A 12,168-nucleotide genomic window follows, 5' to 3' on the forward strand; every position below is an offset into this window, starting at 1 on the left:
AGTGAGAGAATTACTAAAAGAAATGATCATATGTTTAGGTTAATTTTGTAAGCATAACAAGTAATTTACAGAATAAAGATTTAAAAGTAACCCATCAAAATTTAAAGTAAGAATTGCCTGTGTTGGATTTCCTGTACCTGCCCTTGCTTCCGTTCCCAATCCAAAAATACTGGTAAGTTAAATGTCTTCCACCCAAGCTGGCTTAAAATGTACAGTATGTGTGAGTCAGCTAGTGGGAAATCAGAGTGTGAACTGTTTAAGGGGGATCGTGGGGATGAACTGTTTATGTGAATTTAAATTTTTACTCTGCACTATATTATATGTCAGCAATATACAGTGCTCGGCATTAAATGAGTACACCCCTTTTGAAAAGTAAGATTTTATTCAATATCCCAATGAACACAAGAACAATTTCCAAAATTTTGACAAAACTGAGTTTTATAGAATGTTTAGCTTGTTACATGAAAGTAAGGTTAATAATATAACTTAGATTACAAAATATTCAGTTTTACTCAAACTAGTTGATGCAAAAATTAATACACCCCACAAAAAAACTACTACATCTAGTATTTTGTATGACCTCCATGATTTGTAAGGACAGCACCAAGTGGAATGAGCAAGTTGGCGACACTTTGCAACATCTATCTTTTTTCCATTCTTCAAGAACGACCTCTTTTAGAGCCTGGATCCTGGGTGGAGAGTGATGCTTAACTTGTCTCTTCAGAATTCCCCATAGTTGTTCGATTGGGTTCAGATCAAGAGACATACTTAGCCATTGAATCACTTTCACCCTGTTCTTGTTCAGAATTGCAACAGTGGCCTTAGATGTGTGCTTTGGATCATTGTCATGTTGGAAAACTGCACGAAGACCAAGGGTACAGAGTGATGGTGGCATCTTATCTTTCAATATAAAGCAGTGCATCTGTGAATTCATTATACCATCAATAAAATGCAGCTCCCAGACACCAGCAGCACCTTCAGCTCTTGTGCAGCCCCACAGAAGGACACTGCCACCACCATGTTTCACTGTATTATTCATGCATTTTTATTTTTACTCTTCACCTTTGCAACTCCATACAGTTTTGAAGCCAGCAGTTCCAAAAACATTTATCTTGGTCTCATCACTTTAGTGTACAGAGTCCCAGTAGTCTTCTTCTTTTTCAACATGAGCTCTGGCAAATTCTAGGTGGGCTTTTTTGTGCATGGGCTTTAGGAGAGGCTTCCTTCGTGAACGACACCCATGTATGCCATTCCTCTGCAGTGTACGTCATATTGTGTCACGGGAAACAATCACCCCAGTTAGGCTTTCTACTTCTATAGCTAACTGCAGTGAACTTACATGGCGATTTTCTTCAGCTCTTCTCATCAGAAGACGCTCCTGTCGAGGTGTCAACTTCTGTGGACGGCCTGGACATCTCTGTGAGATGGTTGCAGTTCCATCTTTTTTAAATGTTTTATCACTTTTGCTACAGTATTCTGACTGATAAGTAAAGCTTTGCTGATCTTTTTGTAACCTTCATCTTTCTTATGTAAAGAAATTATTTTCTTTCTCAGGCCTTGTGACATTTCTCTTCCATGTGGTGCCATTGCTGACACAATGAAATGGGAAGGGTTTCTTTGTTAAGTAAGCCCTTTTATAATCAACTGTCTGCTAAACACCTGTTTAATGAATAATTGTACTCACCTGTAGTTGAATTCTTGTTGATTAGGATATAGTCTAAAATTTAGCTTTGCTCCTAAGACTTTCGGTGTATTCATTTTTGCAACATGGTCTTGAGTAAATTTGTTAGGAAAAATACTTTTTTGCATGTGCAAATTAACCACTGTTGTTTTTGAAATGAAAGGAAAGGTTTTCTGACAAATTTGTTGGGGTGTACTCATTTATGCTGAGCACTATAATGCTTATGGGCTCCAACTCTATTTTTTTGACAGCTGTGTAGACTCTGTGTTTGTTTCTTTCTTCCTTGCTTGCTTACTATTGCTGTTTTTCTTTATGGTGTGTATGAGGCTAGTTAAAAACATGGTGCTGGAAAAAACAACAGCTGAAGGACTTTATCTGCTTTTTGGTGTGTTCCTTGTGTAAAGCTTTCAAAGTACATATTTGCTTGCATACCATGGATCTTCAAATAGTACCCAAAGATTTTGTTCAAACGTGATCACATCACAGATCAGAGGTGCAGCGTTTCGGGGCCGCGCAATACCCTTTCGTCAGGCATCTGATGATACATGTCAGGCATGATGAGGGGTCCAACACAGCCCTCAAACGTTGCACCCCTGTGATATGATCATGAGACTGAAGCTGAGTACACATGGACCCAAATTCAGCCAGTTTAGCAGGGGCTGGCTTAATTTCTGTCTGTGGGCAGCCCTCCCTGTTAGACAGAATTCAGTTGTTAGATTGGCTTCTGTCCACAACCCTTGTGTGAATGCACAAATTGGTCATATATTTATTTTTAATGAGCCTGCTGGCTAAACGAAAGGAAAACTAACCAGGTGTACCCAGCTTAACACTCAAAGACATTAGTTGCGTTCATACAGCGGACATACAGCCATTACCCTCAACGTACAGGAGCACCTGAACACAGAAAGTAAACTTCTGCAGTATGTTTCAGGAGGAAATCAAAGCCAAAGTTACCTTTACAGGGTACTGCTTAGGCACAATTAACATTTCTAGCTGTTCCCTATAAGTCTACGTTCACACTAGCTTTGTCAGCAGGCGTCAGACAGGGGTTTGAAACGCATATGAAAATTCTGCACATGGCAGCACGCAGTGCTGTTCACACTGAAGTTTTAGCATTGTGTCGCGGCAAAACTGACGCCTCATGTTGAGTCAGGAGGAGTTGAAGCCTCCCATTCAGGTTTATGGTGACGCTCCTCAAATGCCTGGCAGGCATTTGTGAGGCGTTTGCGGAGTGTTAATACCATTTAACTTCATTATAGGCGTTTGTGGTGCGGGTTTAATGCTTGGCAAACACCTCAAAAACGTGTATAGGGCGTTCGAGGAGCACTGAAAACGCTTCCCAAACGTCTGTCTAACGCTATAGGGGCGTTTGGCAAGAGTTAGAAATAAGTCAAGTGTGAACAAGCCCTAAGGCAACTTTCACAATGATCCATAGCAATAACGTAGGAAAAATGTATACGCATTTTGGCCTTGTTTTACCGTGTTTTTACTACACTTGTGCATTTTTCACAGAACATGTGACTTTAAAAAAATAACACTTCAAAAATGCTACCACGTTTACATTTTTTATCTGATTTTGCTGTGTTTTCTATGCACTTAAATGTCAAGGTGCAATTTTGGTGTATTTTTTTTTACCACACCAAATATGCACCAAAAATGCAAAAGCAGGGTTTTACTAAACACAGCAGACCCACAAAAAATCAGTGTGAAGAGTTCCGTAGGATTACATGGTCACACATTTTTCTTCCGCTTTTTTTAAAGCAAAAGCGGAAGAAAAACGAATCAGTGTGAAAGCAGCCTAAGACAGCAGATTTTTTACTTTAAAATAAATTAAAATAGAAATGTGAGGCATTCTTCTTTCACTATTTATCATCACCAAATATGATACTGGTATTTCAGGAAGATAAATATTTTCTGTAGCACGTTATACTGTTTGTACAAGTCATTTGTACAGAGATTAACATTCCACATTTCTAAAAAAAAAAAAAAAAAAAAAAAGCAAAAAAGTTCCTTGCCATTGCTTTTTGTCAGGGCTCTCTTTCTTCAAAACGAAACTTTTTTTTTTTTTTTTACTAAGTTAATTTTGCTACATTATCTTCTACTTCAGTGACTTTGACAGTATTGTTATGTAAAACTACATAGGCTATGTGTGATTATTTCAGCACCTGAGCCCATTCATCGTAAATTCCAATGCCTCCCCTCCCCTTCCAGCATGGAAAGCCCAGGTGCTGCTTACAGCCTCTTAGAAACACAAAGGACTGTGTTTGACTGAACTGCTGATCAGTGCTCTGATAAACACAAATATATTGTATGCGCATATGCAAAATATAGAACATTTTCTATTTTTTACATATGCCCATATGCTGTACTCGTGTTTATATGAGTTCTGCCATATACCCGCAGTACAACTACACACAGCCATTCGTGTCTATCGAATGCTGTACGCAGCACCTGGGCTGCCTGGGCAGGTGGGGGAAACATTTACTTTTAATGGGCTCAGTCACCCACTTTACATTTTAGCGCAACAAAGAACTGCATGTAGCTTACCATTTCCCCATTACTGACATACCATGCCCTGTTCCACATTATATGGAGAATTCAGTAAAGCATTTATGACTATGTTCTGGTGGCAGGTCCTTTTAAAGCTACCTGCACTTAAATCAGGCAAGTATTTGTGACAGTTTCGGCATCAGTACCGACACGTGGGTCATATTCAGGTAGTTCTTATTACCACCACTTTAAGAACATGTCACTATGACAGCAACTGATTGCGAAAAAATTATTGGTAGGTTACAGATTAGCACTCATGCAGTCCCACAGAAGGACACTGCCAACGCCATGTTTCACTGTAGGCACCATGCATTTTCCTTTGTACTCCTCGCCTTTGCAATGCCATACAGTTTTGAAGCCATCAGTTCCAAAACCATTTATCTTGGTCTCATCACTCCAGAGTACAGAGTCCCAGTAGTCTTTTTCTTTTTCAGCATGGGCCCTGGCAAATTCTAGAAGGGCTTTTTTGTGCATGGGCTTTAGGAGAGGATTCCTTCGTGGATGACACCCATGCATGCCATTCCTCTGCAGTGTATGCTGTATTGTGTCACGGGAAACAATCACCCCAGTTAGGTTTTCTACTCCTTTAGCTAACTGCAGTGAACTTGCATGGCCATTTTCTTCAACCCTTCTCATCAAAAGAAGCTCCTGTTGAGGTGCAAACTTCCGTGGACGGCCTGAACGTCTCTGTGAGATGGTTGCAGTTCCATCTTTGTTAAATTTTATTATCACTTTTGCTACAGTATTCTAACTGATAAGTAAAGCTTTGCTGATTTTCTTGTAGCCTTCTTTCTCAGGCCTTGTGAATGAATAATTAGACTCACCTGTAGTTGAGTTCTTGTTAATTAGGATTTTGTTGTCTAAATTTAGCTTTGCTCCTAAGACTTTTATTGGGGTGTATTCATTTTTGCAACATGGTCTTGAATTCATTTATTAGGAAAAATACTTTTTTGCGTGTGCAAATTAACAAATCTTGTTTGCAATCAATAGCTCGCATTTGTGGGAGTATTTTGTAGAATAATGTCCCATAGAAAATGTGGATTCTGAAAGGAAAGGTTTTCTGTCAAATCTGTTGGGGTGTACTCTGAGTACTGTTTGGGGGGCAACATTTAGTGGAACTGATGGCTGTATTTTCCTCCTCACCCTCTCTCCGGCATTCAGCTACTGCAGGGAGGAAAATACAGCCAACAGTTCCACTGAATGCTGCCTCCAACGCCCCTTCTCTCCAGGTTCCTAATCTTTGTGCTGCCTGTCCCCCATGTGCTCCATTGAACCTACTGCAGCGCTGCCAGGTTCCCCTCCTCACCTCTCCCACCGGCTGCTGCAGAGTATATGTCAGGATGGAGAGTGGGGAAGGGAGTGGTAAATATGTAATTTACCGGCCCTTTCCTTTTCTGATTGAATACCGATCACTGAATGTGTCCATTCATAACTGAAGTATAGTAAACTGTGTTTACTATGCTTCAGTTTGTGAATGAACTGGAAGCCACTCAGCACAGAGCACTTCTCATCCATTCACTGTCCAGTGCAGGTGAGGCTGCAGAGAAAGGGACTGGGGAATCTCTGTCCTCAATTCCTTTCTCAGTCTGATATTTTATCAAAGCCCTCCAAGAGGGCTCCTAAAAAAAATCATAAAAAATAATATTGTAAAAAATAATTTAAACATTTAAAAAAAATAATAATAAAGTAAAACAATACAAATAAAAAACTACTGACACCAGCCTCTGTCCTACTGACAATGTCCACACTGCCCTACTGACACCATTTACTAACCATCCACTGCCCTACTGACACCGTCCTCTGCCCTACTGACATTGTCCACAGACTGGCCTCTGCCCTATTGGCATGGCTCACACATCATCCACTGCCATACTGTCACTGTGCACACATTATCCACTGCCCTACTGACACTGTCCACAAACCATCCACTGATCGATTGACACTATCTGCCTGACACCATCCACATACTGTCCTTTGCCCCACTGACAGTGAATACTGACACCGTCCACTGCCCTACTGACACTGTCCACTGCTAAGGTAGGCTAAATTTATGTTTTTATAGTGATGTTTGTTTTAATATTTTTTTTTAAGTTCTCACTATTTATTAAGGCCTCGCTATTTAATTCCTTTAGAAAAAAAGGCATCAGACTCCGTTGATCTTTGATTTCATTCATGTTGTTAAGGTAGATCTCCACCTCTCAAAGTTTGCCTACCCCTGCTTTAGTAGATGCTAATGTCCTGTGATACTCAGTAACTCAGGGCACTTTTGCTTTTGCCTGGCTTATGAAAAAGAATTCTTCAATACCTGTTCTGATTATTTCAGCTTGCTCTTCTAATACTTGCTTAATCTTCCACTGGGAATTTCTGAATTCAGAATTTAAACTGTAGACTCTTATAGATTATTACTGATATGTAAATTTGTCAAAACGTCTCAAGGTAAGCCGTTGTGATGTGTAAATTTGTACTGAATTCCTATTGGATCTTGTGGTGAAAATGCAATGTACGAAAGAGTCATGCTTACAGTTAGCAGTCAGTAAACTGAATATAGCACTGGAACTTCATTACTATACTTTTTTATTTGAAGGTTACTTCTACAAGAGAAAAGAAACTGCCTTTTAAAGCATCTGGAGGAAGCTACTCGATTGACTTCTTACCTCCACACTCAAATAAAAAGGTTTGTATTTACAATTACTGTATATTTGTTCCCAAATCAAATTACCTTGCCCATGCAACTTTATATAGCAGAAGAAAGAGTTAAAAAAAAAAGTTTATAAAAGTGAAATTGTTGTTAAAGAATTTCTAAACTCAAAAACAAAAATGTAATATATTGCAGCTTACTAGTTCTCAAGTGTTGTGGCTGTATTAGTTTTTATTTTTCAGACTAAGTACATTTTCAGCAAAGTCCAGGAAACAGCTGTTGATCTAGCTAGAAATGCATTGTCACTGAGAATGCAAATAATATTACCTTCCTTTGTAAACAACGAATTCCCTTACCCCTTAGCTGTATGTAATGAAGATAAAGAGAGGAAGCCATATTTGTAATCTCTCTTATTTGACAACAATGGCTCCCTCTATAGACATTGCTGGAAGAGAAAGTGTAAATGACCTAGGACAAAAACTGTGTTATTCACAGGATTACCAAGTGAAAATAAAGGGAAAGAAGCCTGAAAAAAAAAGAATGCAAATGCCCTGTCTAAGGCAGAACAAATCACTGTGCAAAAATTACAAATTGCACCACACGCATTCAGGTGCGATTCTGCCGCAATTGTTGCTTGATAAATCGTGCTGCAATTGTGCAAACCGCATCCTGCTCCTTTTTGGGTGACAAGCTTCACATGATGTGGTTTGCGGTGATTGCAGCGCAATTTAACATGCAACAATCGGGGCAGAACCGCATAGTGATTTAGGTGCCATTAAAATGAATGGCACCTGAACACGCGTGGTGCATGTCAGTATTGCACAGTGTTTTGGGATCACGGGCAGAATCACGGTTATTTTGCCCTCGATAAAAAATGCCCAAATGTGAATGGAGCCTAAGGCCTGGATTTTGGGTTTAGCTATGCTTTAAAGACGAATTCCAGGTATGGCATCCTTACATAGTGACATTGGTTTAACTTGGACCAGTGATCTCCACTAGCTTCTTGGTCCTGTGCCGAGTGGCTGCATTGCAAACTGTGCATTTTCTCAGTGATTACAAAGCATTCTCTGGACAAGGTGGGGGTGGTGATGTCATACTCTTGTCTAATTAGAGAATGCATTGCATTCATTGAGAAAATGAAAAGCATTCTTTGAATGGTGCCATTGCCGGGCAGCCAACCCCAGAAACCAACATGGCAGCTAGTAGAGATCACTGGAGTAGTAGTGTCCACTACTGTGATTTTCAGTTTATAGGGATCCCACAGGTATGGTAAATACATAGTTACTTTGGTCCAAGCTGGAGCAGTGTAACTATGGGAAGAATTCCATACCTTCCATACCTGGAATTCTTCTTAAACTAAGAGTCAAAATATAGAACTAAAGGAACAGAGGATCAACATATATTTAATTTCATTACAAGTAAGTTCATTTCTTAAGTTTTACTATTAAAGCTGAACTTCAGTAAATAATGCAGCTCCGTATTCTTTAGAGGTATTTTGTTTATGCAGTGTATGTACCTGAATTTGACTTGGAATGAGCCTTTTGAAATCCACTCTACATCTGTGCTCAACCCAGGAGAGCAAGAAGTAGCACAAGGCATGCCCTAATACAGCCTTTCTCAACCAGGGTGCCTTGAGGTTTGTGTAGGGATGCCTTGGCAAAATATTTAAAAATTGCCCAAACTTTGTATACAAGTCAGCTGTGGAACAAGCCTGCCTTTTAGTTACACAAAGTCACAGGTTTTCATTGTGCACCATTACGACCTTCTAGCCAACCAATGACAACCAATTACATCATTAGTTGATGAGGATGTCAGCTGCCTGCACAGCAGTTTGACCCTCCCCTGCCCCCTTTCCATCAGTGCTGGGGTCACATTAGCTGAGTGAGGAAGAAGAGAAACATAGGAATACTAGTCAGTACCAGTTAGTGAAAGTGTATTTGCTTTAGAAGAATAAATCACCTCTAATGTTGGGTGTCCTATATGTGTGGATGTTGTTGCGTTATATAAAACTATTAGAATAGTTTTTCCCATTTTAGAACGGGGTGCCCTTTTAAAATTATGGACAGTCTAGAACAGGGGTGGGCAAACTTTTTGACTTGAGGGCCGCAATAGGTTCATATATTGGACCCGGGGGCCGGACCAAGAGTAGATGAATGATGTGTATGTGTCATCCATAGTAAGTATAGTAATATTCCCCCATAGTAAGCATAGTAATTAATCCCCCATATAGTAATTCATTCCCCATAGTAATTCATCCCCCATATAGTAATTCATCCCCCATAGTAATTAATCCCCCATATAGTAATTCATCCCCCATAGTAATTCATCCCCCATATAGTAATTCATCCCCCCTATAGTAATTCATCCCCCATAGTAATTCATCCCCCATAGCCTAGCTCCCCTCACGTTCGTCACGCTGCCCTGCCTACACACATCCTGACAGCCATCCTGACAGTATCACGCTCCACGGGCCTGATTAAAAGGTCTGCTGGGCCGTATACGGCCCGCGGGCCGTAGTTTGCCCATTGCTGGTCGAGAAGCACCCCATTTTAGAATGGGGAGCCTCAAGACTGTCCATAATTTAAAAGGGTGCCTCGGGACTGTCCATAATTTGAAAGGGTGCCTCGGGACTGTCCATAATTTGAAAGGGTGCCTTGACTGAAAAAAAGGCTGAGAAACACTGTCCTAATATATTAAAGTGGTTGTAAAGGCTTTTTTTAATTGCCTTTAATGTCGCTTTAAGTGGACTATGCTTTTCACTTGTTTTAGGTGTTGATACATTAAATCAGAACTAAAATGTATTATTTTCATACAAACTCTGAAATTGCAAGTTAAACAGAGTGCACACATACATACCTACAAAGCTATTTTTTATGGCTTTCTCCGTTTTCCTATCAAGTTGTCCACAAGACGAAGGCAGGATCAGGGTGGGGATACCTCTATTACACACCTAATAATGACACATAATGAAATTAGTTCCTATGAAGAACTTCCTTTGCGAAAATGATTACACTGAAATAAAAAAAAATATTCCTTCATTTTTTTCTAAGCTCGATTGAACTATTTCATAGGTTTTTGCAGAATTATTTTAACAAGTTTTTGTTTCTATTTTTGTTTTAGCTTATCTGCTAGTACCCTTACCATGTCATCTGGTAGCAGTCGTGGCTCATTGGCATCAAGTCGGGGATCTTTGGCATCAAGTCGAGGGTCTCTTAGCTCCATAAGCTTTACAGACATTTACGGCCTTCCACATTATGAGAAGCCTGAACCACTCTCTGAATTTTCTCAGCATATGCGCTTTGATGTAATTCCATTAGATACTCTTTGCAGAGATGGTCAGTATTCTGAAACATCTGGGCTTGTCAACCTCAGTAAACAGAAAATGTCATTGGATACCCCACAGTCATTAGCCTCTCTGTCATCACGATCTTCATTGTCCTCACTGTCTCCCCCAAGTTCCCCACTGGACACTCCTTTCCTATCCGCATCTCGTGATTCTCCATTAGCCCAAATGTCAGAAGGTCTGGAGGAAATTATAGGGGCTTTGGAAATCCTAAGAGGACATAGTTCCAGTTTGGTTGATGAAGAGACCCAGGGACAATCTTCTCACATGCAAGGCTATCACTCAGAAAGTAAAAGTCTCAGAGAAAGTGAAGCTTCGATTCCAAGTCTTCAGATGAGTGCAGGTATGTTTTTAGTTAGTGTCACAAATGTCCACTTAAGCTCTGGAAAGCTTTACCCGCTTCATGACCAGGCCATTTTTTGCTATTTGGCACTGTGCTACTCTAGCTGGCAATTGCGCAACGCTTTACCCTAATGAAATTTATATCTTTTTTTTTCACAAATAGAGCTTTCTTTTGGCGGTATTTGATGACCACTGAGTTTTTTTATTACATAAACAAAAAAAAACAAACATTTTGAAAAAATACAATATTGTTTACTTTTCTGGTATAAAACATATCCAATAAAAAAAACAAAATTTCTTCATAAATTTAGGCTTTCATGTATTCTGATACATGTAAAAATTCCCAATAAGCATATTTTGATTTGTTTCCATGAAAGTTATAGCGTCTACAAACGATGGTATATATATTGGAATTTTTATTTATTTATTTTTATACTAGTGATGGCGGTGATCGACTTATAGTGGGACTGTGATAGTACAGCGGGCAATCTGATACTAACACTTTGTGGGAACTGGATAACTGACACTGACATCACCAGTGACACTAATACAGTGATCAGTGCTAATAATATACACTGTTACTGTACTAATGAGACTGGCTAGGAAGAGGTTAACATCTAGGGGCTATCAAAGGGTTAACTGTGTGACTATCAATGTGTCAAGTGTGCTGCTTTTACTAAGTAAAGTGACTGTTTTTATTCCGTGCTTTTCAGGGAGAGAAAAAAACAGCCACATTGCTACTCTTGTTTACCAGCACAGAGCTCTTTTCTCTCATTTGCTTGGCTGATCAGCGGATCCCAGCCATAAGCGGGGGGGGGGGGGGGTGGGCACGCGCGTTCCCTACTTGGAAAGCACGTATGTGATACATGTACCACGTGATACATGTATGTGATCCGGTACAAAAGAGCTGCAGTATATATAAATGAGGTGGTCGGCAAATAGATATTATACTTGTTTGTTCTTGAAGAATGCAGCAGGAAAAAGTGATGACCTTGCTTGGTCTACAGCTGACTACAACAGGAAGTGGCAACAGGAAGTTGTGGGCTAGAGAACTTGTATCGGGGATTTCCGCTATTCTTCTATAGGGATAAAAGAAGTCAACAAGTGATCATCCATCCTGGAAACAAAAAAAAAATGATCCTCCAGCCAACAAGTGACCATTCACCCAACATTTAAGTAGCAGTTTGAAGTATATCTAATGCCAAAAAAGGATTTCCAAGCATCCCCTGTTCTGTTGACAACTCAAAATGTTGGATTTTCCCATCACTATCATACTTTCATTATCAATAACATTGGTTAACAGTATAAAGAAAGATGGTGGACCCCCCCCAACAGGCACACAGGGAGCAATGTAAACCTTACTCTATCCAATTGAAATGGCTTTTACTACTTTAATAATAGTACGTTTTCTAGGGATCACATTAAAGCTTTAAAATTCTTTTTGTCCTAGATTGCATTTAGGATAGTTATTATTTAGTTATTAAATGTATTTATATTGCACAAAAATGTATGCATTGCTTTACATACTGTACATAGAAATCAGTCTCTGCCTTGCAGGAGTTTACAATCTAAGGTCCCTTTCTTGCATACATACACATACATACATATACTAGG

The 12,168-nt window shown here is 39.6% G+C and overlaps 1 protein-coding gene across 1 annotated transcript in view; it reads left to right on the top strand.

Annotated features, from left to right (window-relative positions):
• The window catches only part of WWC3 (WWC family member 3), a 264,566-nt gene that overhangs the window by 216,803 nt on the left and 35,595 nt on the right, over nt 1–12,168 (top strand). The window contains exons 10-11 of the mRNA XM_089673898.1: nt 6,816–6,905; nt 9,990–10,555. Coding sequence (XP_089530024.1) covers nt 6,816–6,905; nt 9,990–10,555 — 656 coding nt within the window. The remainder of the gene's footprint in view (nt 1–6,815; nt 6,906–9,989; nt 10,556–12,168) is intronic.

Source organism: Staurois parvus, unplaced genomic scaffold (assembly GCF_062004578.1).
Source record: "Staurois parvus isolate SC_StPar_1 unplaced genomic scaffold, SC_StPar_1.0 ptg000145l, whole genome shotgun sequence".
In the NCBI taxonomy this organism is placed as follows: Eukaryota; Metazoa; Chordata; class Amphibia; order Anura; family Ranidae; genus Staurois; species Staurois parvus.